The sequence below is a fragment of the Anopheles maculipalpis genome, chromosome 3RL (genome assembly GCF_943734695.1).
Source record: "Anopheles maculipalpis chromosome 3RL, idAnoMacuDA_375_x, whole genome shotgun sequence".
Lineage (NCBI taxonomy): Eukaryota > Metazoa > Arthropoda > Insecta > Diptera > Culicidae > Anopheles > Anopheles maculipalpis.
Genome location: NC_064872.1, coordinates 22,032,639 through 22,060,358, shown reverse-complemented (window position 1 = coordinate 22,060,358; position 27,720 = coordinate 22,032,639). Strand labels below are relative to the sequence as shown.

Here is a 27,720-nt window from a genome sequence, read left to right as displayed (position 1 = left end):
GCAAATCCCCCGGCGGGGAAGGAAAATAAAACGAAAAACTGATCTCTGAAATGATTCTTCGTGGCGGCAAGTGCAAGTGCATGCGGATTCGTGCGCATCGTAAGCCGTAGGAAGAGGGGGGGAGGAAATAGGAGGGATGTAAGTGCATTGCGCTTTAGCGGAACTGCTGTTGCACACCCGCTTTATGACTATGAAAAGCAACTACAGTGTGTGTGCGCGAGGGAGATTTTTTTGCTGTTAGAGGTTTTGCAATGAGTTTTGGTTCTTACGGTTGATGGTGATGGTGTTGTGTGCGGCCGCGTACACGAAAGATGCAACACTGGTTTATTAATAGAACTCTCCGTGTATGATGATGATGATGATGATGGCTGGTTTGGTTTCGTTTTACTTTTTTGTTGTTGCTGTTGATTTTAAAAAGGAAGAATTCTAGAGCTTCGCTTGCTTCTCGTCCTCCAGTCCAGTCTCGGCAATCAGTACCAAGATTGCATCCAGTACAAACATTTCCGCTACTCTCGAAGTTGATAGTGGTTTGTAAGATGCGAGACAGCGAGGAAGAATCGCCGATCATGCGAATGGCGCCGTTTCTTTTTTTTTCGCACAGCACCGCTCACTGATGGTTCCGTTCGCACCCTGGAACCTCTCCGGATCCGGATCCGAACCGCTGGAAGGGTTCTAATCTTTAATTCCAAAATTTAGTATGCTCCTCTTTCTGGGTGGTACGAAGAAGAGCGCTTAGTGGGAACCGGTGCTAAATTCAGGTTTGTTTATTCTAATCATTTGCACCCATTCTTAACCCTCCTCCCGATATTCTCCCGGATGTTCTTTTTTTCTGCTGTTCCGTGGAGTGTTCCTCCGAGAGACTCCTCTGCTTATCGTGAGTTTTGGGATTTGAATAACAAAAAAGGCATTTTCTTAACCGTGGCAAAGTGAAGGTTCACGGTCTCGTTCGGAAATGGGCGAAAGATCGATCGTCTCGATTGTGTCATCGAATATCTGGCAAAGGGTGGATGGAGAGCGACACACCATTTGCAATTCCAGCTTCCTGATGCTCCGGCAAGGGTTCAGCTTATAGATTGTCTTCGATTAAAATAAAATAGCATACCTTTATGCTATATATCATCGGCTTTCAACGAGTTTCACTGTAAATGACACCTTGCCGAGAATTCCTGGTTTGGGAAAACCCAAAAAAAAAGCAAGCAATCTCTCTCATTCGTCTTCGGCTCAACGCGCAAGAGAGATATGCTGCGCGTTTGTCATATACCTGTTCTGCCCCTAGAGCATGAAATGTGGATATGGTTTGTTTTATGTTTAAATATTTGTTTAACTCCGATGAAGGGAGATGATGGTTGGTGATACTGGCTGAATGAGCAAAGGTTGTCTTCTCCACCCTTGAGGAACTCCGAGCAAACGAGCGTTGCGGACATTAAAGGTCCAATGGTTAAAAGTCACGTTTGACATATGTTGTGCCATGCTCTCGGAGTGGAATAGTTTGTGCCTAAGGGAAGTTTGCTCCATCGAAATAGGTCTCCACCCGTGACAGGATGAACAAGATCTCTAGCAAAAACATTCAATTCTTGAAGCTCTGTTTATCGATTTGGCTAAGCAATTGTGGCTCCAACAATTAGTAAGTTTGAATCTAGCAAAGTGATTCACTTTAGCGCATCTCTGGCTCTGCAGAAGACTCTCAGCATCTCGAAGCTGCGTTTGTTTAAAAAGCAATTAAGTGAAAAATAATTAGCCGAGATCGCCTTCTTCTCTTGATGCCCCATGGATCGAGGCGTACACTTCCACCCGGTTTGGGGATCGGTCAAGAAAAAATAGAGAATCTATCCCGCAGGAGATGAACTTAAACTGCGCGACTAAAAAAAAACGTTATGCGCCGAGAGCCGCCGAGGTCATCCGTGTTCCTTCTCGGGTTCGCCTGGGAAGGCCGGTTACACAGGAAATGGGACGGACACTAAAGAAAGAATATGAGGGGCTAGCAAGAGAGCGAGAGAAAGACCCAACATCATCAGCAATCGTCATCTTCTTCCGCGGCAGCAGGGTCCCGTGGACCAACAAAACCAACCAATGCGCGCGACCTCCTTTCCTGCGCGCACTCGGCGATCTGTGGTTACGAGAGATGATGATGCTCCTCCCGGAGATCCCTTTTTGTCCGTTGTTGTTGTGGCTCTTGGAAGAAGGAAAAAGGCTGCACCCCCCCCCCTACCCCCCCCCCCCCCCCCCCGTACCTTGAACAAACGAACACAAAAAATAGCCAACTACAAGAACAAGCACACAGCCGCCGTGGTATGTTGTTGTTTTGTGTGGTGTGGCGAGAAGAGAGAGAAATATTTTTATACATATCATAAAAAAAAATCAATTTCCGCTGAAAACCTGAACTAGCGGATGTTATTTGAATACATTCTCTCCCTCTTCGCACGTTCTTTCTTTTTTTTCCGCAGCCCAACTGTCCCTCCACCCGGTTTCACCTCGGTAGACAAATCTTCCCTCCCCCTTCTGCACTCACTCACCTCACCTGATCGATCTGTGCTGTGATCAGCATCAGCAGCATCGTCGGATCTGCTTCACGTGGCCTTTTTTTTGCTCGCACCCTTCGGTGTTCTTCTACTGTTCTGTCCCAACCTGTGTGTGTGAGTGTTGTGGGTATGTGCTGTGTCTGACAGCGTGGATGGACGGAAAGACTTTCCGACTTCGATCTTACACACGGTCGATCCCTTCTCCGGCGAGAAGAGGGAAACGATAAAACCATAACTAATAGTATGTGCGACTGGGCCTAGTGCGGTAATGGGGGATCTGGGTGCTTGGGATATCTTTCACCTTTCAAATCTTCGCTGCTGATGTTGAAAATATGTTTTTTTTTATTCAGGTGGAATAGAGTGTAAAGAACGATAGCCGGGAATAGTAACAATGCTTCAAAGTAGCATGGGTATTAATTATGAAAATTATAGGAAACGGTCTTGTTTTAGGGGTAAGCTTCAAAAATTGTTCAAGAAATTATGGGACTTGTGTTGCGTCAATTGATGAACTCGTTTGAACTCCCGATCCATCAAGATATCGCAAGAGGTCGCGTGGACTTGTAAGCTAGCTCAAGAACTCGCACGAAACCCCAAGAACTTTAAATATTGCAAGATTTTTTATTGTCCTTTGGCCACAATTTATACATTTTATTTACTGAATCTCACTCTTCCTTGCCATCGAAGCTAATAGAATTCCTTTCACCATATTTTTTTTACAGATAGCTGCAGAAAATCTGGATCCAACACCACCCGATAGCAGCAGTAGTACGCCAGCACGATTGCCGCCATCATACGCGATCAGCAGGCCAGCAGTGCAGCGGTGTCCGGTCAGGACGTAGTAACCAGCGCCAACCAACCGCCGTCCACCGCCGCTGCAGCCATCTTTGCCGCCGCCGCCATGAAGCTTCTACCGATCCCGCTCTCCCCGCTTAATGCGCCCCCACCACTAGGCCTGTGGAACTCAGAACTGCTCTGGCGTTATCCGCCAGCACCGCCAAGCCCGCTGGCCGATCTAAAAACACAACTTCCACCCCAGCTAAACACGGACCCACGCATCTGGGGCCGCGATGAGGTCGTAGTTTTCCTGCGCTTCTGCGAACGGGAGTTCGATCTGCCCAAGTTCGATCTTGATCTCTTTCAAATGAATGGCAAAGCGCTATGCGTGCTCACAAAAAACGATCTGGCCGAGCGCAGTCCCGGCGCAGGAGATGTGCTACACAACGTGCTACAGATGTTGATCCGCGATGCACAGACGCTTCATCGGCACCTGCCAAGCAGTCCGGTTACACCGACCGGTCGCTATCCGCTCTCACCGCACAGCCACCCGCCAACCCCGAACTGGAGTGCCCTAGCGCCGCCAGACAGTCCCTTCTTCCACAGTTCGCACCTGCAGCAGTTTATGGCCGCTTCTAACTCGGTCACACTCAGTCCGGCCCCATCGATCGATTCACAGGCCGGCAGTCCGCCCTCACAAAGCCATGCCGAGCAGAACGTGTTCCAGCAGCAGCAGCCGACAAAGTCCTCCGGAGCTAGTTCATCTTCGTCGTCCTCTGCCTCGTCAACGAACGGAAGTGCAGGGAGTGGCGGTAGTGCTAACGGAAACGGTACCGGTCCGAGCAGCAATGGAGCTGCGGCCACCAACGGGAGCAACAGTCTCATCAGCAGTAGCAGCAGCAGCAGTGCGGCCAGTAGTACCAGCAGCAGCGTTAGCAATCAATCCGACTCGGACGAGGATAATGGAACGGTAGGCAATGGTTCCGGCGCAACCTCGACTACCGGAAACGGTTCCACCGGAAACGGATTCCATCCCCTGCCACTATCGCACCCGGACAGCAAACTGCCCCTGATTGCAACGCATCCACCCCAGCAAAGCCCACCATTGACACCGATCTCGAAGGAAACGCAACATCTTGGACAGTTACAGCTGCTCGACACGAAAACGCTCCAGTATCCGGTATCTTCGTTGCTAAACGGTTCCAGCTCGAATGGAGCATCGGCATCGCGCGATCGGGACTCATCCTCGTCGGTTGGAGGATCTGCGTCGAGTGCGTCCTCGAATGCAGCAGCGGCCGCAGCAGCTATGGCAGCGGCCGTCCTCGGTCTGAAGGGAGCTTCCAATGGGAATGGATCATCCGGTTCGTCTGGATCTAACTCGGCGCCAAGCACTCCGGGAGCGTTCCTGCCAGTCAAGCGCGAGTTCTTCCCAGACAGTCCGGAACCAAATACAAGTAAGTTGTCGAAAGCATTGCCTCACAATTCCTTTTTGTTTGTTCCTATACGGTGTACGGTGCTACGCGAGACACTACCTACAAGCACGCACACTAACGTATGCATTAACGAAAAATAGACTGCAGACGATTGCGATTATCTAGGACCGTCCCTCCATACGTTCCACTGACTATCCGGCTACAGCTAAAGAAGAAGCACAGGCCAATATATCTCTTCAGGTTCCGCTAGGACCTTTGCCTTTATCTATGCTTCGCAAAATCGTTCAAATCAGTCTAATTTTGGTTTTAATGCGTACGTTTCACTACTCCTTTCTCGGCGTGCGAAAATGACACGCTCGAATAAACTCGCTTTAACCTTTTTCCCATTAATTTCACATTAAAAAACATACAAAAACCGGGAATATGTACTCACCCATGTTTTTTTCACCCGTGTTCACCACACAAACACCCCCAAAATACACCAACACCCTTTCGTTCCCACCGCCCGTCCCACCCAATTGTCACACGTCCAGTTTCGTCCGGTTCGCTTTCAGACGGCCGCCTGCTGTGGGACTTCTTGCAGCAGCTGCTGAACGATCCGAGCCAGCGGTACAGTAGCTACATCGCGTGGAAATGTCGCGATACGGGCGTGTTCAAGATCGTCGATCCGGCCGGTTTGGCCAAGCTGTGGGGCAAACAGAAGAACCATCTCTCGATGAACTACGACAAGATGTCGCGTGCGTTACGCTACTACTATCGCGTCAATATCCTGCGGAAAGTGCAGGGTGAACGGCACTGCTACCAGTAAGTATTTTCCACCGAGAAACCTACACAAAGTCTTGTGAAAATATCTGATAAAAAAAAACCTGAATATTCTTCTCGCTAAACAGATTTCTCCGCAATCCGACCGAGCTGAAAAGCATCAAAAACATCTCACTGCTACGTCAAACGATGGCAGCTAGCCAGGCGGCAGCAGCTGCCGCCGCCGCACAGTCCGGAACCGGAAGCGAACGTAATGGAACTGATCGAGGAGGGTCATCGTCTGCCAGCAATGGTTCGGCCGGAGGTAATCCGCTTATGTCGCTTCTACCGAACGGTGCCAACATACATCATCTGGCTGCCGCAGCGGCCGCCGCTGCCGCTTCCCAAAATGGACCCCTGTCGCCTTCATCCTCTTCCTCATCCTCATCGCCATCATCCCTCCACCATCATCATCTGCAGCAGCAGCAGCAACAACAGCAGCAGCAACAGGCAGCAGCAGCACTCCATTCGCATCATCTCGCAGTACAAAATGGCGCTGGGTCGGGTGTGCATCATCGCAGCATTAAGATGGAAACCGACCTAGACGACCTCAAACCAACCGATCTCAGTACGAACGATCGCAAGTTTAGCTACGGTTCGCCGGTCAGTGGAACCGATTGCTATCCGTAAGTGTTTCGCAGGAGAAGGCGTCCTCTACTTCTCAATCTTCCCTCACGCATCAAATCGTCTAATCTCGATCCCTCTGATTTCGCAGACTGATTCGAAATGCTAACGGACTGACCACTATTCAGCTGCTCCGACAGCAGCAGCAGCAGCAGCAACAATCAGAATCCGGATCGCCACCATCCTCACCAACGCCTCTGTCGATCAATTCGCAATCGTTGCACACGATCAGCAGCAACTTGCACCATCTGCATCAGCAGCAGTTGCAGGCACAGGCAGCGGCAGCGGCTGCCATTGCGGCAGCTGCAGAAGCCCGCCACCAGCAGGACGAACAGCAGGATCACCCCCACCATCATCTTCAGCATCCGCACCACCATCATCATCGGTCAGCGCGGAACGGTAGTCGGAGCAGCAGTACGAGCGGTACGAGTGAGCACGATCATCGGGAACCGCATGATCGGGACCGTGATACACCGTCCCCTGCCAACAGTGAATCGTCCTCCCATCCTGCTGTACCATCGTCCCAGCAACAGCAGCAACAGCACCATCACATGCACGTGAAAAGCGACGACGACAGTATGATGCCGACGGATCTGAGCAAATCTGAACCGATGTACTACAAGTGAGTGAGCACCAGGGTGGGGGACGATGAACGTGCGAAAACAGACCAGCAGCAGTATATGATCTCAAACCACCATAACCAGGATCATCCCGCATCGCTCGTCCATTGCTCGTCAGGATAACACACGTGGTTTATACGGCCATTCTAATTACACCACCGTTTATGAGGTACTGATGAAATCCCTCTATACAGGCACCTACATACAACTCTCCCAATATTCCTTTCCTTCCTCTTGACAAACGGCGAAGCTGTTAGAATTCGAAACCCATAGGCTTAGGGAACACTGAGTTGACTGAGAGATACAGAGATAAAAGGATTGCGGATATATCAGTAGTAGTTTGTAGCAATAGTAGTAGTACAGAAAGAGAGAGATATATATATATAAAAGTTGTACATTATATTGGAAATCCTTATTAAGCCTCCCTTTCACAAAAAAAACACACACACACACATTTAAATAATCTACACACAAAGAAAACTCTTACTATGTGCCAATCTGAATTTTGTTCTACGTTTTGTTTTTATCGCGTTCAGAGTTTAAGATGTTTAGCGTGTTGGGAACTGCAGAGCCAACAAAGCGGGGCGGAAAACTATTGCAATTCTTGTACTACAAAAGATACAAAATGAGGAGCGAAATGAATTTCTTGAGCAACAATGTTAGTCCAACTCCATTTTCACATATAGATGGCGCTAAGTTTTGATATGTGTGGTGGCGACGATTTATATATATTAGAGCTATATAAAAGAAGGGATTAATTCTGTACTAGATGCAAAGGGTTTATGTTTTGCAACACCCACCACCCTCGATCCCCCTTCCCCGCGCCCTTGTGTGTTCCTTCTTTGTTCAGTTAGGGTGATAGCACACATACAACAATTGTACAGATAGTTTAATTTTTGTTTGTTTTTATTTTCTCCTTTTTTGGTAGTAACAATTGTTAGTTTGTATTGTAAGTAAGTGAATTCTAAGGGATACAACGGACACGGCGTGCGTGTGTGTGTGTTGGGGGTAAAACTGTGAAACAGCTTTTTTCTTTCTTAATTTTTGGTTTTCCTAGGTTTTTTTTTTGTTGTAAATTAAGTAATAGCTAAGAACGGATGTTTTCTCAAAGCCACACACACACATAACCCCCGATACCTTACTGATATTTTTTTTTTGTTTTGTTTTTCTGTTAGGGTGTATGGATTAAGAGGTGTTTAGTACAAGCAGATTCGCAAACTAAACAAACAAAAAATACACAAAAAACCATTTTTATTTTCCTCTTTTTGTGTGCGCGTGTGCGTACTCAGTTAGTAAAAGCAAGACACGAACACAAAAGAGCTTAGTAAGTGGATTTTTTTCGGATTTTTTTTTTGGGTTACCTTCCCCTATCAATATCCCTTAATGTATGTTGTTTTAGTGTATGTAAGCGAACTTGTAGCTGTGTAAGTGGCCACGTTATAGGGTATAACGCGCGGTACCTTTGAAAAAGAAACAAAAAACCTTCCACACCACCCTTTACAAAATTCTTCCAATTGGCTTCCAATAAAATTTAGGCACAAGGTTAAGATGAGGCAAAGAAAAAAGGAGTAAAGGATGTTATATAAGTAAGGGCAGCTACACCTGCACATGTAAGAAGTTTGAATTGAATGTGATTTATAAGAAGAGTACCAAGTGCACACACAGATACAAAAAAAAAAAACAAACAAAACGTTATTAGCACACACACACCCACACATGAATAGAAAATAAACTTAGAATAGGGAAAAAAAGAAACATGGAAAACAGGATAACATAGAGGAAAAAGGGCTTTTTGTTGCGTGCATGCGTGTTTGTTTACCTTTTTTAATTTGCGTGTGGGCGCGCAAGAGATCAGCGTGTTTGACTTTTAGTGTTTAATTCTCAATGAGCCTGCCAACCACCATAGTAAATATTTACTTCCCCGTTTACTGTGTTTGCTACTAAGTTTACTAGGATGTAATTGTGACTGTGTGTGTGTGAATGCGTAGCGTGTTTTAGTGGGGGCGCGCAATCAACGCAAACGCAAATCCTTCCTTATAATGTGCGTGTGTGTGTGTGTGTTTTTTTTTTGTGTATTGTCTTTAATTTTTGTATACTGTATAGTTTTACGAAGCTCCCCAGGCTCTCACCCCCAACCCTTCCATGCGTTCTTCCACGATAGGTTATGGAATTTAGTTTTTTCTTCTTTCTTTACTACTTTTTTGTAAATATAGTAAACAAACGCTTAGTTAAATGGATATATACTGTTGTGTTATGTGTCATTTTATTTTAATATAAGTTGATCGAAAAGACTTCAAAGGCTAAGTTGTCCAGTGTCATTCGAATAACGTGTCTTTCTTTTTTTTGTGTAGTAAATTGAGCCTAATACGGGCTCCATACACTCTTGCGATCCAGAGTCTAGCCACTAATACGTCCGATAGTTCTCTACGGGTACGAATCCTGGACCGATGTTGACGGAGGACTCCATGCACGTGCCATTTTGAAACCACGTAATCAAAACGAAAAAAATACGATGGGCCCGTGATGAGTATGCTGGGACGTAGGAGAAGCACAGTGAGTTCGTGGGCTGGATCAAGTGGATTCAGACCTGTCAGAGATCGGTCATTTTAATTCTTGGTAATGTCTAAACAGTTAGACGTTGTAGCAATCCTGATAAGCTTTTGGATGAAATTCCAACACACACTCCCCCAGAACCCTTTATTTAGACTTTATGGATTTTTTAAATTTATAACTGTTTATTACGGTCCAGTGCCGTACTGTCGACTTTATGGATAGATTCAAATTAAATTATCTTTTCAACATTCTCTTTTCAACAACTCGCTATGGAGTTGCTTCCAATAAAAAACTTAAAGCTGATTCCACATAATATCACAATACAGAGAAAATCGCCACAGTCACTTTCGTCTTCGTACATCGTACTTCACGCGGCCTAACAAATGGTCTCGTTTTCTATCACAGACGGACAGGTAGGAACTCTCAGTCTTCGGACAACACTTCCCATATACAATTTTAGACGTATACACGTTTCAGATATATGATCAGCGGTACTTTTTTTAGGGAGGTAAGTACCTCCCTAATTTTAATTTAATTTTACGTTGTACTGTACCTGAAACCTATGGGATTTAAAAAAAAACGAAAAAGATCCCTCAAACAACGAAATGTTCCTTGGACGGATGAGATCCCTACGACGAGATCCTCTTATGGTGGAGGGGATACATGAATATATCACAAATCGCCAACTGTGATGATCAATAATTCCAACAGTTTAGCTACTTGGACAGAAGGAAGTATTGATGCCGAGGTCGAAAAGATTCTTGTCTCGGTAAGCTACATAAAACTAGAGATAGAACACGTGAACCACAGACAAATTGATTATGGGAAATGGGAGGACTCCCCATGAAATAATACCGTGAGGAGATGTCGTTGAAAGGTGGATAGGGGTCCAACGACATTTTTTTACATGGGTAAATGATTTTAGACTCTTCGAAAATAAAAAAGAACATGCGTAATGGGACAACTAAGCATAGAGTACACAATTGAAAGAGCTCATATGTCCATCACGAATCATTATCATAATAATTTATTTCACTTATTGTACATCGTAATTCCTTTTTTTCCATTAATACAATTTCCACATTTTTTTCTAATAAATATGTGCCCTCATAAGTCACATTCCATCCCCTCCTTCCCAATCACTTGCAATTTGCAAACCGTTCGCATATGATTCCGCAACGGTCCCGCATCCACAAACTCCTTCCCACACACCGTACACGCGTACGGTTTCACACCCGTGTGCCGTCGCTCGTGCACCGTCAACTGTCGCTTTCGTACAAAGCCGGCCCCACAGTGCGCACACTGGTGCGGTCGTTCGAGCGTGTGCACCGACATCTCATGCCGCCGACGGTCAACCTCATTCGCGTACCGTTTCGTACACGATTCCGACTTCCGGCACGCGTATCGCTTCTCGCCGGTGTGCCTTATCTTGTGACGATTCAGTGCATGGATCGTTTTAAATAGCTTCGAACAATCTTCGCACGGGATCGTAGCTATGCCGTGCTTAAGCAGTATGTGACGGTTAAGATTTTCCTTCCGATTAAATACATTCCCACATGTGTCACACTTGTGCGTGCCGGTTAGATGGCAACGCCGGTGGGACAGTAGCGCAGGATTGCTGCTAAACGTTTTTTCGCAATCCGCACAGCGATAGGGTCGTTCAGCGGAGTGGGATCGTTCGTGGTTGCGTAGTAACGCACGCGATGCTTTCGATACGCCACAAATCGTACAAACAAACGCTTGGCGGGGTTGGCGACGGGACCGGTGCGTTTGTAGGGCGGTTAAATTTTTAAACAGTACGCCACAATCGTTACACGCGTGGTACGTTCCTTCGCACTGTTCTAGTAGGTGGGTTAATTTTTCCGTCTGCTTCCGATTTGCCGTTAGTGCCGATTCGTGCGCTTCGTTTATGTGTTGCTCAAGCGCCGAACCATCGGGGAATGGTTTGTGACAGTGCTCGAAACAACAGTACCGTAAGCGGGATGCATTTAGGAGACTGTTTTGTAATGGTTTTAGCTGAACCGTGGTGGTGGGTAGTTTATCACGATGAATGCCACTGTAAAGATGTAGCTCCAGGCGTCTAGGGTTGTACGTCTCAAAGCTACAAAGCTTGCAGTAGTACTGTGTAACGTCCCGAGTATACTGTAGATGCAGTTCCAGGTGCCGTTTGGTTCGAAACTTGCGGTTACAAAGGCTACAACTGTTCGGCAATTTTGAAACAGCCGTTTTCATAAAACAACGATGCAAACGTGCCATGTGTTCCTTCCGTTGCGCTTCATCTTCAAAATACTGTTTGCAGCAACAGCAACGCACCCCAGGCAGTGCAATCGCTTCGTACTGATCGGCGATATTCGCTCGGGAAAGTTTAAAATAATCCGCATGCTCGTCCGACATCAGCATGTGCGATATCATGCGCTTTTTCGAGTCCAGCAGCGTCTCGCACAGTCCACACATGTAAAACTGACGCTGGTCCCGTACGCGCTTGTGGCACAAATACACCAGCCAGTAGGCGAACCGTTTGCCACAGTATTCGCAGGTATATTTCGCGCCGGAATCCGACGCGCCTTCGTTGCTTCCCATTCGTTCCTTTAAATGTTCGTTCCGATCCTGCTCGGTTTGAAACAGTTCCGCACAGCAGCAGCACCGGTACGGTTGCAGTTCGACAATCAAATATCCTTGCGATTCGTCTGATTTGATTAGCAAATTTTTCCCCGGTATACGACATATTGCGCTTTGTATGATTGCTGCTTGCTTTAGCTTTTTGTTCGTTTGTTCTTCCCAATCTTCACGATCCTGGTCGCTTTCGTTTGCTTCATCTTCCTCCTCCTCCTCCTCGTCCTCCTCCTCCTCCTTCTGCTTCTCCTCCTCGTCCACCTCATCCTCATCGGTAAATTCGAGCTCTTCTTCTGTAAGGGTGTTCATCTGACTTATCTCCTCTAGATGACGATTGAGCATCACTTGATCCGGAAACGATTGGTAGCATGTTGAGCAATGAAAAGCATCATCCGGTTTTGCTTTCCCATTTCGATGCTGTACCTTAGCGTGCTTCTCCAGCTCATACCGGGTGCTAAATCGCATTGCACATCCGCAGCAAACAACCTCTTCGATTGCTTCGTAATGCTGACCAGACTGTTCCGAAGTCAGATTCAACACTCCCTCACCAAGCGTATCAATTTCGAGTTTTTCTATAATAACCGAAGCCTCATCAATAGTCACATCGTCCGGTTCCGGCTTAATTGGTTCATTTTCAGGTATGATTACATCCTTGTCGGCTCTAGCAAACGAAAAGCGCACTTAAAATAGGTCTGTTTTGCAATGGAAAGAAGAAAAAACAAGACGGCGGAACTTACTCTAGCTCTGCAGACAGTCGTTCGTGTGTACGGATGCATAGCTGGCGCAGTTCGAAAGCTTCCTTCAGCCGATCTAAACACTGTAGGCATATGTTTTGCGGCAATCGACGATCGCCCGAAACGGAAATGTTTGTTATGGTTAGTATCATCTCCTCGATGCTTATGCCATCCTGCTTCAGCCGCACGGAAATTAGATCGTCCTGATCGAGTTTATAGCATATGCGGCAATGTTTTGAACTCATTTTACTACATAACGGTTTGAAATGAGGTACAACACTTTTATACTTTTCCCAATTTGCCAAGCAAATTCCCAATTCGACACGAAAGACACGAAAAAACTGTGGCTGTATCTGCGGAGCGTTTGTTTTGTTTGTTTACTTCAAACCGTTTGTATTGGCAACTGGTTTGACAGTATCGACATGCAAAACAACAAAAAGTTGTATCATCACAGTGAGTCGATGTTCGAAAGCAGGCGCCTGACATCTGATTGCAAAAATTATATTTCTAAACAAATGGCGCTTATTCACTTTCTGAGGATAGTTTTATAAAGTAAAATTCACGAAGGATCTCACCTAATAATATTGTATGTGCAGCACTATGGACAGTCAATTGCTCTGTGTATTTTTGGTGCAGTAAAACATTATTCGTGAATACATTTTCCATTGCTGCTTAAAATGGTTCCTCTGTACACTTAATTGAACAAGTAAAGTATGGTAAAGGGCTTATCACACCATGGAAAACAATGTCATCAGTTCGCTCAGCTGACATTATTATCTCCCGTAACACATATGAAAGCTAAATCATCCCAGAGTAACGGCGAAACAGCTGAAATTGCAATTTTAAGATTTTTGGATGGTTTGAAATCGATTTAAAATATTTGAAAAATTTAACGTTCTGCAACTCTGTTATGGCACTGTAAATAAAAGAGGAAAAATTTTATTCGTGATGCACAAGTTGAAGAAAACGGTCATTTAGTATTGGGAATAAATTTTCGAAATAAACGAATCATCACAAATGAGCATATGTCACAAATTTCGAACAACGTTTTGTTACCGTGTAGGCGCTCATGCAGCTAACTTGTCTTTGTCATTAAAATCCAGTTTGCCATCGTAGGTTCCAAAGCAGAACACAGTTGGATTTGTTTGTGCTATAATCGCGTCTCCATTTCGGAACAAATATTCGTCACTACCGTTGGCGTATATCTAGGAATCGAAATTATTAGTAAAATGCCTTCGTTTACGGGTAAGTGTAGCTGTTCCAACTATACAAAGCCAATGTTTTAGCCGCAGCCGTAGTCTACTCCGGTGACAGTTCACGCAATTGAGGTTATGGTGTAGATGTAAACTAGCAATAGTTTAAATAAATAAATAGCAGCATTTTAGAAAGTTTTCCCGTGCAAAACCATCGATAAACCATCTGTTGATTAGGGTGGTTTAGAAGTTCCCTACTGAATCGGTTCATTGCGGCGAGCGTGATTCATAACAGCCCCGTAGACAATGAAAACAACCATGATTAAGCATATTTGATTGGACACCGTTTTTGCTTTGTTGTTTTACATTTCAGTGAATGTAAAGTGGGGAAAGGAAAGTTTTAAAGATGTGGAAGTCAACACGGACGAAGAACCGATGCTGTTCAAGGCACAACTGTATGCGCTGACCGGTGTACAGCCGGATCGACAGAAGGTGCTTTGTAAAGGAATTAGTCTGAAGGATGACGAATGGAACATGCCGATTAAGACAGTACGGAAAGCTCACGGCAACCATGGCAAGAAATGAGAGTCTGAGTTGGTGAATTGTGTTTTCCCATTTTTTTAGGGTGCCACGCTGCTGTTACTCGGTACGAGGGAAGAAGTTCCCCAGGAACCAGTGGAAAAACCGAAATTTATTGAAGACATGAACGAAAATGAAATAGCGACAGCTGTAAGTGAATGGGCGATACCGTAAAAAAGTGGAACTGAGTAAAGCTTTTATTTTTCTCATACTTCCCGACACACACGCACAGTTCGATACTCCGGCTGGTTTGGTGAATCTGGGCAATACGTGCTACATGAACGCGACGCTCCAATGTCTACGGTCGGTGCGTGAACTGCGTGAAGCATTGAAGGATTATAAGGAAGATTCCAGCGGTGCATCTGGACTGGCCGGGTTGGCTTCCCCGCATGCCATCACCATGTCAATGAAGAGCTTGTTCGAGGATATGGAACGTAGAAATGATTCGATCACACCGGTACTGTTCCTGCAACGGTTTCATGCTGCATTTCCGAGCTTTTCGCAAACCGGTGAGAATGGGACGTACCGCCAGCAGGACGCAAACGAGTACTGGTCCGAACTGCTGAAGATGCTGCAGCAGAAGCTACCGGCACAGAAACTTACGACCGAGCAGGGTGTAAAACACAGGTATTTCGTAGTCTCGGCCAACGGCAGAAATCGACGACTTCTAGCTAACCATTCTTCTCTTTTATGCAGCTCATTCATCGATCAATGGTTCGGTGGTACGTTTGACGTGCAAATGAAGTGTACCGAGGCCGAAGATGAGCCCGTTAGCAAATCGAAAGAAAACTTCCTGCAACTAAGCTGTTTCATTTCCACCGAGGTGAAGTACATGCACTCGGGATTGCGATTGGTATGTTTTTTGGTAGGCCTGTACCGATATTTAGGTGGCTATAAATATACTTTCATTTATTTGCAGAGACTTAAAGAACAATTAACCAAAATGTCCCCATCGCTCGGTCGTGATGCTGTCTATTCCAGAACGGTAAGTGCAAGAAAAAATTGTCTTATTTAAAGAAAAACATGCTCGAAGGGCTTTACCGACGATGTTTTACCATGTTTCAAAGTATTATTACACTTTAACTTGATGTTTTTTGAATATCTTTCGAGATTTACATGTAGTTGGCTGTATGATTTATAATTTATGATTAATTAAAATAACAAAAATTCAATACTAAGTGACCTGGGCGAGAAAGAGGGTAAAAAACGTGAAAAATGTTTCATCTATAGCTTAAAAAGTGTTGCCAATATTTTTGAATTGATTTCAAATTAATGTATCAAAAATTAAAGGATACTTAGTTAATGTTCGTACTGATTGGCTAAATGACAAGTTGTCCATAATCGATTCATAAATACCTTTTGCTTATGGTAATTATTAACCTATATTTAATTTTTTAATAACATGCAATATAACTGTGCTATCAACTTGAATCTTTTGGAATGTATAGAAAAAACATTTTTCTGTCATACATAAAAATCCAGATTTTTGTATTTTTTATAAGTATACTTTTATTTTAATTTTCAATTCATACCACAATATTAAGCCCCATTTAAATAATACAAAATATAGGTTCTATCAAATGGAAAATGCATACTTTCATACAAAAAGTATGTTCCAAGCTACGAAAAAAATAGAAGGAGGTTTATTCAAATTCTCAACTTACTCTTATTCATCAGACAACAAATAACCCATCTTTCTTGAAATTTTCATACAATTATGACATGCAGATCAAAAGTTTTTAGCTTTCTTTCACCAGTCTTCTTCACCAGTTGCCCATTAGATACAAACTATTGTATTAAAAACAATTGGTTTTGATGCAAGGAATTTATTCAAATTTCACACTAGCATCACCATGATTCAAATTATTTTGTACATGCGCTAATACTAAGAACACCATTTCGTTATTTTGATGATGAACAATATTACAAATATTTACTAGAATTAATCACAATTTTGCGGACCAATCTGCATTTACCTTTTTCAAAGTGTAATCATTAAATTGTAATCTTTTGAAAGGCAAAAATAGCTGAAAAAGTTTCCAAAAACAACCGGTACCCTGAAATTACACGGCATATATTGTAAATTCGAGCACGGTACCAGTTTTTGCTATCCCCCGTTTGTTTTCGTTCGATTCTGCCTGTCTGTCTGTTTCGGCAAACATTTCGCGGCCACACACACACAAACTTGCCCATCGCGTATTTGTATGCAAACAAACAAACGTGCGTCGCGCCTTCCTTTTGTGTCCATCCGAAAAAGGTATTAAAGGTCGGAGGGGACGAGAGTGGAAAGGGCAGCCGCACCGGAAAAAGCACCGGATCCGGCGTATTGAAAATGCGGCAGCTTATTCACTGCCCAGCATGACAAGCACAATTTAGATCGATACTGAAGTGCAGCTTCTATCTTTTGGGACAGCATTTTAGCAGCTTGCGCGTATTTTGTTCACTGTAAATCGCACAAAAACAATCCCCGTACGGTGTTGGGAAGAAGCAGGTGCAATTTTCAAAACATGAAGCCATATTGAATTCGAACACGAATCGAGCGCGTCCGCCATATTGGGTTCGAAAACCGGGCAACAACGCTAGAGCGAGACGGCAAGACACTGCTGGTGTACGCGAAATGATTTCTCATTTCTTGCACTTGTCTGCAATCAAAATTTTAACGCAATATTTGTGCCAAAGTGGAAATCTTATAATCCAAAAAAATCAAGCTTAAACTTTTGTAGCTCAGAAAATAAAATCCACGCATGCTAAATGCTATCTTAATATTGGAAAATAAAAAAAACTGTTTGCTCGAAACTGCTCGCTTGCGGTACGAGCAGATTCTCGATCATCATCAATGATGCTGTCTCGCTCTCACAGGTACGGCGAAAATGTTGCAGCACAATTTCGCCCCTAGCGTGCGAGCGAACGCAACGCACTCATTTTTTCCCTGTCTGTTCGCAAAGCAAGAGCAATTCCGCAACCCACGGCAGCCATCTTTATTTTGGAAACGTGAATTTTTGTCAGCGTGAATTGTGAAGAGAGCAGCAACACTTGTGCCGACTGCTGCCGTATAGTGGTGGACAGGCCGAAAGCAATCGTCTACCGTCGATTGGGGGGGGCAGCATTTTGATGGCAACAGTGTTAGATGCCAATTTGAAACGGAAAAACGTGCCCATAAAGTGATTACAACACCAAGCAAGCAAAAAGTCAAGCAGAACGGATCGAAATAGCTTGAAAAAAGGGACCAGATTATTGGTTGGGGTGTTCTGACTCTCTGCGGTAGTGTGTGCACGCGCGCTAGTGTGTGCGCGTTCGTTGTTGTGTGAGCTGCTCCGAGTTTCTGGTCGGAAAAGAACGTGGAAAGTGGATGGTGGTGCGCCAATGTGTGTATTTTGTTTGCCTGCTCCGTTCGCTGCATCACACAAGAGACATTGTTTCCCTCAAGCATCCCTTAAATTAAGCGTGTGATAAGGGATCAACCAACAAGAAGGGTTCAACCGTTCAGGGCAGTATGCGGGAAGAATAAAACGCGCACAGTTGAAGGGATTCCTATTCTCGCTGGTGCTTGTGTGAGAAGCAATTACACGCGCGCACATAATAAGAAGCATGTTTTGAGTTGGTGTGCGTTTGTGTGTGTGTGTGCGTGCATAGAAGCCGTTCTCGTTCGAGTGGCCGCCTACTGCGTGTTTTTTCCGTTCTGGCTCGTCCGTCGATACACGGATGGGAGCAACAAAAGTGAAGCGCGTATTAAATATTCGTTCCTCCTCCGACAGGCTCAACAACAACCTGCATTATTGGGAGAACATTAAGTAAAAGGGAATGTTGTTTATTTTGGGGCACAACGGAACAAGAACTAAAAATAAGAGTGCAGCTGTGGCGTAAAGATTAAAGTAGTGTTTTTTGACAAAAGTAAAAGTGTACATCGGAAAACATTTAACGCCAAGCAAATACACACTCACACAGAGAGACACATACATATCGTATCCTCTCGGTTGTGCACAAAGGAGACCGACACACACGAACAGCAGCTGTCGTCTTCGTCAGAGTCATATGTGTGTGTGTGCGCGCGCGTATGTGTAGAAAACGAATAAAGGATTAAAGTCTGCGCTAGTGTATGTGCTGTGGTGTACGGTACCCGACGTCCTGCTGATCGTGTGCGTGTGTGCGTGTGAAGGACACGGTGCGACTGCTGCTTGCCACTTAGGTTCGCGGTAGCGAACCGGGTTCCTTCTGTGGCCATAGTACTACTACGACTTCGACGACGGGAAAGTTGAAACGGAACGCCAATCCTGATGATGTCCTCCCACCATCACCATCACCACCATCCGCACCATCATCATCATCATCATCACGATAACATTATGTCGGAGGTGGAGGTGCCGGATGCGAACATCGTGGAAGTGGTCGATGGTGCCAGTTTCGGCACCGAAATAGACTACGATCAGTACGGCGGTGTGGATGGCCACTACGAGGAGGTAACGTGCGAAACGGAAGACTCGCAAGGATTGATGGGTCACCATCATCATCTGCACCATCATCACCACGGGGACGATGACGAGGAGATACTGCACCACGAACCGGACATTGGGCAGGCAGTGCACGAGGAAGTACTGGATTCGTCCGGCGATGCAATGTGCGTGTACGGGGACATTAATCTGGAGAATGAAATCTACATCGAGTCGGCAACGACTACCACCACCAACCCGGGACCTTCCTCCCGCAAGCGCAAATCACTGAAACAATCGCGAAGTAGTGGTATCCGGGGTAACAACGATAACCATGGCAACAATCATCATCATCACAGTCATCATCACCATGGGCTAACGGCGGTCGAGCAGCTGGACGTGACGCACAAGCGGCGCCGCTGGGAGCAGAAGCAGGTACAGATCAAAACGATGGAGGGCGAGTTTAGTGTAACGATGTGGGCCTCCGGTACGGACGATGACGATGGATCGAATCCGGAAATTGATCCCGACTACACGGAGTATATGACGGGGAAGAAAATTACACCCGACTGTGACACCACCACCATACCCGGCATCGATCTGTCCGATCCGAAGCAGCTGAGCGAATTTACCCGCCCGGCACACAAAACGAAAGCGAGCAGTGGAAAACTGTCCTCGTCCAGCAGTAGTTCCTCGTCGAACGTGCTCTCGGCGGATATTGGTGGACCGGGCAGTTTTCTACTGGGCGGAGGGGGAAGTGGCGGTGGGGATAGTATTAGTAGCAGCGGTAAATCACCGGACGTAGCGGATCGTAACATTGCCTGCCCGCACAAGGGCTGCACTAAGATGTTTCGGGATAATTCGGCAATGCGGAAGCATCTGCACACGCACGGCCCGCGGGTACATGTGTGTGCCGAGTGTGGCAAATCGTTCGTGGAAAGCTCGAAGCTGAAGCGCCACCAGCTGGTACACACCGGCGAAAAACCATTCCAGTGTACGTTCGAGGGTTGCGGGAAGCGGTTTTCGCTCGATTTTAACCTCCGGACGCACGTGCGGATACATACGGGCGATCGGCCGTACGTCTGTCCGTTCGATGGATGCAACAAGAAGTTTGCCCAGTCGACCAACCTCAAATCTCACATTCTAACGCACGCGAAAGCCAAGCGAAACAGTAGCAGTAGTAGCAGTGGTGGAGGTGGTGGTGGCAGCAGCAGCAGAAATAGTCAGAGTATGGTCCAAGCGGTGTCCCCACATCATACGGGCTCGGGCGGTATTTTGCCACCGCAAGCATTCGTCAAGATGGAATCGGTCGAGATCGACAACGATGCGTCGCAGTACATTATCTACACGGATTAAGTGGACGGGCGTGAGATTGAGATTCAGAGTTCGATGCACAATTTGCCATTTAATATTTGATTGGGCGAGAAAGTTAGAGCGAACGTATAGAAAGCAGGGAGGATCTCGAAGTTTAAAGCAGGATTTAATATAGGTCCCACCATTTAATCAATGTATTTGATTTAATAAGCACCCAACAGCTTCAGTTTTTTTTGTTTTTTTTTAGGATCTTCGGTCGATCGCCTCCTTCCCACACTCCAATTTCAAGAACCTGATTTTTAATCAAGCATTTGGCCAGTTGAGCAGCAGAGAAGCAATAGTAGTAGTCAACATGGCATAGGTAGAGTCACAAAGCAGAAGTAACACGTACACATATAAGAGGCAGAGTCATTTTTAGTGCTGTAAGAGAAGATCAAAACGATTTTCTTTTTTTTTTCTTGTATTAAGAAAGCATCCTCAAATTCTCATTGTACATATAATCCAACAAGTCCCCCTGTATGCATTAATCCCGAATACGTTTGGTGGAGATAAGGGAAGCCATCCTTCTTCCAGCTTCTCTGAAAAAGGAAAACGCAGATAATTGTGTTTGATATATATGTTGCATGTGTACAATATGTAAGGTTTTTCATATGACAACAACAACAAAAAACATCTTCATCTACATACAATAACAAACGGTACACAAGGGGGAAGAACCTTAAGCAAAAGGATAGTAGTTCGATGTACAAAAAAGAATCAATTGTAAAGCGCGAAAAAACCACCCCCTCCGTAGCAAAGTCATAAGTCAGAACTAGGAATGCGTGTACGGTTTACCAGGATAAGGGCAGAGATGGAAGCAGAAAGATTAAATTGTAAATAGAAAAAGTCATTTAAAAGAGACAAACGGAAGGAAGGATCTTCATAGTAGCCGTTCATCATCAGCTCTGTTTTTATTTGATCAGGTTTGGTGTGTTGAATTGAAACACAGTTCGAGATTTTGCCAGTAAGAGAGACAATAGGCTATTGTATCTATATATAAGATGCATCATCTCCAGTAGTGCGCATCGTCGCCCAATTCGCAGAACTCATTTTATCCTTCATCAAAATAATATCCATTTAGTTGCTTTTCTTTTAGATTTTCGAATTGTTCCATGTATTTTCCTTTTTTCTTTTTTTTAAATTTCTGTACACATTAACTTCATTCTCAGAAACCGCGAGCAACAAGCACACTTACACGCCCGCTGAGCGCCTCTATAATACTTATACGTTTAATTTTCAAATGTGTTAATAATATTAATGGTATACAGTAGTCGCGCGGAGACGAACCTAAAGTACAGATATAGGATGACACACAGAAATGAACGTTGTGTGTGCATCAATCAGGCAGAAAAGTGTTCCGCAAAACAGATAGCCTGCTGTGCCGAGACTAATTTGAGGATAAGAGAAAAGAGAGAGAGGGAGAGAGAATGTGTGTTTTGAATTATGCTGGACCCTCCAGAGGCACAGGGAAAGATAGTGAGATGGAAGGAGGGTCTTCTAAAGGAAAGTCGGGTACTTTTCAGAAATAAAATTTTCAAGAAAACTTAAGTGTGTCTCATGGTTTATTATTTTAAAAGAAGTTGTCTTTGCAGGCTGGGCTGATCAAACATCAAAATTTGTATAAACTAATAAACTAACCAGAAGCTTTGGTGGTCAAACATCGAGAATCTGCTGAGGGACCCCTTGTTGATTTGGACATCCGGGACACAAGAGCAGTAGATCACTTAAAAGAAGCTACTAGATGACGTTGGATGACAACAACTGGCTAGATATTATTGGTACTTAAAATGTGTTCCTCTCGGTGGCGGAATAGACGGTCGTATCAAGGTCCTTGTCAAAAGAACCCCATGAGAGGAACCGAGGAGGGGACCGCATTCGCCTCTCTACTGCATACAAAAATTGGTTTATATTAGTACAAAACTATTGCGGATATGTGGCTTATCTATTATTTGAAACAATTACGATTACGGCTAGTAGAAAGTTAAAATTATTGCTTAAATTTCTCTATATAAATTGTAGTTTTTTGAGTGGTAGGATTGTCGTGCAATAGATAGTCTAGTTGGCTGGCAGGTGGCCCGATGTGTCGTGTATCCATGGCAATCGGTAAGGATGTGGCGCGGACGGTGATGTCAACGCCACAGAAATTGCAAAGTTCTTGACGAAGAGTTTTGTTTGACTGTATTCATTTTTTCTTTCTTAGTACGAAGTATCTCTAGCAAAAAAGGGTCCTAGACATAGGCGGATTAGCCCTTCTGAGAGGCTCCAAGCGAAATGGTGTTGGGGCCCTATTATAGAGGGACTTTCATTCTACACCCTGGGTACGGGAAGATCATTAGCGAATCAAGTTGTTTATAGGCCTTTGGTGGAATGTATGTCGAGGCCTATCACTATTTAAATTAAAAGTCTTGAGGGCGGCGGGGTGAGCACGATGTATGTTTGATTTCCTATGAAGACATCAGGTTCCAAAATGAATCCTTGCTTCTCAGGCTTCTTATACGATTGCCCGATTCATCAGATCCGCCAAATTCAAGAGCTCTAACTCTATTTGTTGAAATATTCCGCAAAGCGTTGATGTTGATCTTAAGAACACATCTGGTTGACAATGGACATATATGTTCGGATCTCTATTAGGACTAGGATAATGTACTTCAAGCACTTGAAGCTTCTAGGTGGCTACTAACCAGAATTATAAATAAAATGAAATCAACCTCTTGGACTCATTTTCAGTCGCTCATTAGTCGTTTGCCGGCCTATCTGACGGTGCAGTTCGTACGATTTCAGTACAAGGGCAAGGAGGGCATCAACGCGAAGGTACTGAAGGACATCAAGTTCCCGATCGAGTTCGATGCGTACGAACTTTGCACTCCGGAACTGCAGGAAAAGCTGGCCCCGGTGCGTGCCAAATTCAACGAGGTATCGAACGCAGAAGTCGAACGTACCCTAAAAGGCAAGAACAAATCCAAGGCCGAACTAGAAAAGGAAAAGCCCAAAACAATTCCCCAACCGTACTGCTTTGAAGATGGTAAGATGGTAAACCATACTACTTTTGTCCCAGCTTTTGATCTAATCAGCCCATCTTTTCCATCTCATTCTTAGATCTCGGTAGTAACAACAGCGGATACTATACATTGCAGGCTGTGCTAACGCATCAAGGACGATCGAGCTCGTCCGGACATTACGTGGGGTGGGTGCGGCATAAGGACGATCAGTGGATCATGTTCAACGATGATCACGTGTCCCCGGTGGACCAGGAATCAATCCTAAAGCTGTCCGGCGGTGGCGACTGGCACTGTGCCTATGTGCTGCTGTATGGCCCAAAGGTGCTGGAGCTTCCGGTGGAAATGGCGGACAAAGAGGCAGGTGGCGATCAACAGCAGCAAGGGACGGCTACTACGGGCGAAAACATGACCGTTGACTAATTTATCGGGTGTGTTGCGGTGTGAATGTCGCCGGAAGGGGTTGGAAATGTTTCGTTTTTATCATTTATCGAAGTCGTCGTCAGCCCGGTAGGAATGTTTTGGAAAGTTGTGACAATTTTCTATGAGTCGCCCTTCCTGTTTGGGATGGCTGATTTACTGCAGAAAAATATGCCGGTTATACTCTTTCCTGTGCGCGCGCGTTGTGTGAGTCGCACTACGCTGAATCGGTAACGGATCGGATCCCAGTAACCTGTGAAAGCCGTGTGATGGAATAAAATTGATGCTGAATCTTCTAATGCTCTCGAAGTAGTATTTAATAATATGTTCTTTGCTGTCATTCCGTGATTAAAAGGCAGGTTGGTAAAATTTTAAATATTCCGCACATGACGATGAACGCCGGAACGTGCCACCGGTAATAAATTCCGGAAAATTCGAGCATGTTCGACCACTGTCACTTTGATGTCAGTATGCTCTTCGAATGCCAGCGCTTCTCAGATGGTTAATATTTTTAAAAATATTAGTTGCCAGCATTTTTTTCAATTTCGGCACCTGTAATTATTATTATTTATTCGAACCAAGATAAAAAACCTCGATAGTTAGACACAACAGCGTGAGAATCATTAAAAAACGGGAATCAGCCAACTAGTTTTCCACAGCGATTGTAAAACAAACTTAAAACATTTATTTCAAGAAACAAAAAAAATGTATGCTACAGGTTGAGTAACACTGGTACTGACAGAGAACGAAAAAAACGTTGCCTGCCTCTGTTTCTTTTGGACCTGTCAAACACATAAAAGCGAGCGAGCGGAAACATCTTGCGGAGAAACACATACCGCCTGCAGACAAAAACCATTTTATACCGCTTTTTTTGTTAGTTAAAAGTGAGATAAAACCGCTTCCAAAACAATGGAGGAGTATATCGATCTGTCCGGCGATGGAGGCGTACAGAAGCGCATCCTACAGGAAGGTACCGGCGACGAGACGCCATCGAAAGGCTGTTCCGTGTCACTGCACTACACCGGCACACTCGATGCCGATGGCAAGAAGTTCGACTCGAGCCGGGACCGAAACGAACCGTTCCAGTTCGATCTTGGTACCGGTGGGGTGATCAAAGCGTTCGACCTTGGCGTTGCCTCGATGAAGCTGGGCGAACGGTGCATCCTGAAGTGTGCACCCAAGTACGCGTACGGCAGTTCCGGCAGCCCGCCGAACATACCACCGAATGCGACGCTTAACTTTGAGCTGGAAATACTCGGCTGGAAGGGTGCCGACCTAAGCCCCAAATCGGACGGTGGCATCGAGCGATTCATACTCCGGCCGGGCACTAGCCGGAAGCATCCGAAGAGTGGCGATTTGGTTAAGATTCATCTGGTTGGACGCTATGAGGGTCGCGTGTTTGAGGAACGGGATGTGGAGTTTTGCATGGACGAGGGCAAAGAGTTTGGTGTGGTGACGGGCGTCGAGGTGGCACTGGAAAGATTCAGCAAAACGGAAATGAGCCGGTTGGTGCTGAAACCGGCGTATGCCTTTGGTGCGGAAGGTAACGGCGAGCTCGGCATTCCGCCGAACGCCACGGTCGAGTATACAGTCACGTTGAACGATTTCGAAGTGCTCGCGAATCGATCGATGATGACACAGGAAGAAAAGACTGCACAGGCGAAACTGTTGCGCGAAAAAGCGACCAAGTACCTGAAGGAGGACAAATACGAGCTGGCGCTAAAGCTGTACAACAGTGCGCTGTCGTACTTGACCGATCAGTCGAGCGAGGCGGAAGCAATGAAGTTGGCCATATACCTCAACAAAATTCTGTGCCACCAAAAGACGAATGCCCACGATGAGGCAAAGCTTGCGGTAAGTTTCTTTTGTTTATCAAACTGGATTTATTTATAGGGCACACTTAATGGTTTTTGCGGTTTTCCGTCTTTGATAGTGCGCTGAAGCATTGAAAGTGGACAGCAAAAACGTGAAAGCGCTCTACAGGCGAGGCATGTCCAATCTGGCATTGGAAGACTTAGATAAAGCCTTGCAGGACTTTAATGCTGTAAGTACCGCATACATCGCCTACGTCGTATTTGAATGAAAACTAATCCACTTCTCTGGCAGGTTTTGGAAATTGAGCCACAAAACAAAGCAGCCCTTAATCAGGTGACGATCTGCAAGCACAAGATCAAAGCCTACAACGACCAGCAGAAGAAGGTGTTTGCGAACATGTTTACGAAGTTTGCGCAGAGCGATTCGAAGGTAGGTTGGCTTCTCTCTGACTGCTTGATTGATTCAATCCAATTCAGCTCGCAGTTTAACAGTGTCCCGGGCAACCAGAAAAAAAAAACTTCATATTCCAGGCACGCTGTGCTATCCACCGGATAGCCAGCAACTTTGGAGGCTTTTAAGTTGTTTTACGTAACCCAATGTCAATACCAATATTCTGATGAAAGTTAACTTTTCTGCTTTCTATTAAATTACAAATGCTGCTTCAATTCGAAGTAATTTTCAAGTTATTCACTCCAACCAACGAATAGCTTACTAGACTTCCCGATACGACTTAGTTGGATAGTCAGTCCGGATGGGATTTGAATCCCGGTCCTGCCGTTAATTTAATTTTCATTAGAATGTAGCAATCGAATGTCAAATATAAAATTTATAAGCCCCCAAAAGCTGCTGGCTACACGGGCAACCCATTTGCCTGGAATAGGGTTAAAAGATGGACAAACACTCACACAAAGCGATACACAAAATTTCGTTTCGAGTTTGTTAGCAAAATTAGTAAAAAGTTTTATTTTCATTATTTGTCTTTCCCCGTTTTTTCCCTTACATCCTTTTTTGTTTTTTAGTAAATTTTATAATTTTCTACCAATTTTTAAAGTGCCTATGCTCGGAAGCTGCAGGACCAAAAACAAATTGGACTGAATAGAATGGAAAGTTTGAAGCCACACAGCTCACGACAGCACAAAAGAACCATTTTATTTGAAGCGAAACAAAAAAAGCATTATGACAAAACACTTTAGGGAATGCATAAACACTCTCACAACTTTACCTTTTCTCCTTCGACTGAATAATAATAACCTACCACTGATATTCAAACAAACAAATCCCCTCCCATCCAAACAAAAAAAAAACGCATCCTTTCACCAGAAAGCACAGGAGGAACAGAGCCGCCAGCCAGATGTGATGAAGCAAAAGTTTGGCGAGTGGGGTGACGACGAACGCGAGCACGAACCGACACGCTTCGAGCAGGAAAATCCGGACGTCATCATGCTGAACGATTTGCACAAGCAGTTCCGCAACATGTGAGCTGCTGGAGGCGAACGTCGCCAATAGCAACAGGGGAATTGTCGCTATATGAGTGATCAACTTACTTCCCTCTACGATATAAAACATTGAGCAAATGGTTCGAATAGATCGTTTATTTTTTACATTTTTGTTTGTTTCCCCGAAAGGAAGACATCGTTGATAGAAAAGAGTCACTTTCTCACGACACAACTCGAAAGCTCTATATTTTTTTGCTATTGTAGGCTTGGAGATGAAATAGAGGAGAGTAGCGTAGGAGCGTAGGAGGGAATCAGTAAATAACGAATTACATTTTGGATCGCTGAGTGTAGCGTGTAGAATACGTAATAAACTCGAAACAAAATCGTCACTATTGCTTGGTGTTTATCATTTAATTTGTTTGTGAGGTCGTTAGAAGTGCAATGAGAATTAGTGGCAATTGGGACAAGTGTGGTACGTTAAACAAATTTATGTTATAACTTAGTTTAACATATTTTTTAAAGTTAAGCTAAGTGGAGTCACCTAGCACCGTAATGCTCACCATTCTCTGTGGAGATGCATATAGAGAAGGAGAATAGACCCCAAACTAGTAGAGCTATTTGGTGAAACAGATATTTATAAGAGGGTCCACCGTTTACCTTCGAAAAAAATCGTTCTGAAACAGATTAGAGTCCCCATTGCCCCAGGTGAACAAAGCCTCCTCGATCGATCTGCTGACCGGAGGATCCATAAGAAGATCATGCAACCATAATTATTTTAGCGATGTCACTGACGGTTGGTTTACCACCTTATAATCGTCGCGTTACCATCG

The 27,720-nt window shown here is 44.8% G+C and overlaps 6 protein-coding genes across 7 annotated transcripts in view; 4 read left to right on the top strand and 2 right to left on the bottom strand.

Annotated features, from left to right (window-relative positions):
• Positions 1–27,720, bottom strand: part of LOC126565552 (troponin C) — a 400,267-nt gene that overhangs the window by 250,524 nt on the left and 122,023 nt on the right. The window lies entirely within an intron of this gene.
• LOC126564070 (ets DNA-binding protein pokkuri) lies at positions 3,277–6,799 on the top strand. 2 transcript variants are annotated; one of them, XM_050220985.1, is made up of 4 exons: positions 3,277–4,747; positions 5,281–5,530; positions 5,617–6,153; positions 6,243–6,799. In XM_050220985.1, the coding sequence occupies exons 1-4, from the start codon at positions 3,418–3,420 to the stop codon at positions 6,775–6,777; spliced, it is 2,652 nt and encodes an 883-aa protein (XP_050076942.1). In that variant the 5' UTR covers positions 3,277–3,417; the 3' UTR covers positions 6,778–6,799. The 2 variants fall into 2 exon arrangements, with proteins under 2 accessions (XP_050076942.1, XP_050076941.1); XM_050220984.1 differs by having other exon boundaries at positions 5,260–5,530.
• On the bottom strand, positions 10,432–12,916 carry LOC126560477 (zinc finger protein 91-like). Its single transcript, XM_050216435.1, has 3 exons — positions 12,675–12,916; positions 12,199–12,598; positions 10,432–12,147 (listed from the first exon to the last, which is right to left on the bottom strand). The coding sequence occupies exons 1-3, from the start codon at positions 12,914–12,916 to the stop codon at positions 10,432–10,434; spliced, it is 2,358 nt and encodes a 785-aa protein (XP_050072392.1).
• LOC126564533 (ubiquitin carboxyl-terminal hydrolase 14) lies at positions 13,753–23,642 on the top strand. The gene is made up of 8 exons (XM_050221611.1): positions 13,753–13,916; positions 14,238–14,413; positions 14,489–14,593; positions 14,676–15,070; positions 15,140–15,296; positions 15,363–15,428; positions 22,951–23,245; positions 23,320–23,642. Exons 1-8 carry the CDS (start codon positions 13,901–13,903, stop codon positions 23,640–23,642), a joined length of 1,533 nt encoding a protein of 510 aa, XP_050077568.1. The 5' UTR covers positions 13,753–13,900.
• On the top strand, positions 18,688–20,226 carry LOC126564554 (transcriptional repressor protein YY1-like). Its single transcript, XM_050221632.1, has one exon. The coding sequence runs from the start codon at positions 18,718–18,720 to the stop codon at positions 20,224–20,226; it is 1,509 nt and encodes a 502-aa protein (XP_050077589.1). The 5' UTR covers positions 18,688–18,717.
• Positions 24,525–26,972, top strand: LOC126564683 (FK506-binding protein 59). The gene is made up of 4 exons (XM_050221769.1): positions 24,525–25,493; positions 25,573–25,683; positions 25,746–25,883; positions 26,775–26,972. Exons 1-4 carry the CDS (start codon positions 24,549–24,551, stop codon positions 26,931–26,933), a joined length of 1,353 nt encoding a protein of 450 aa, XP_050077726.1. The 5' UTR covers positions 24,525–24,548; the 3' UTR covers positions 26,934–26,972.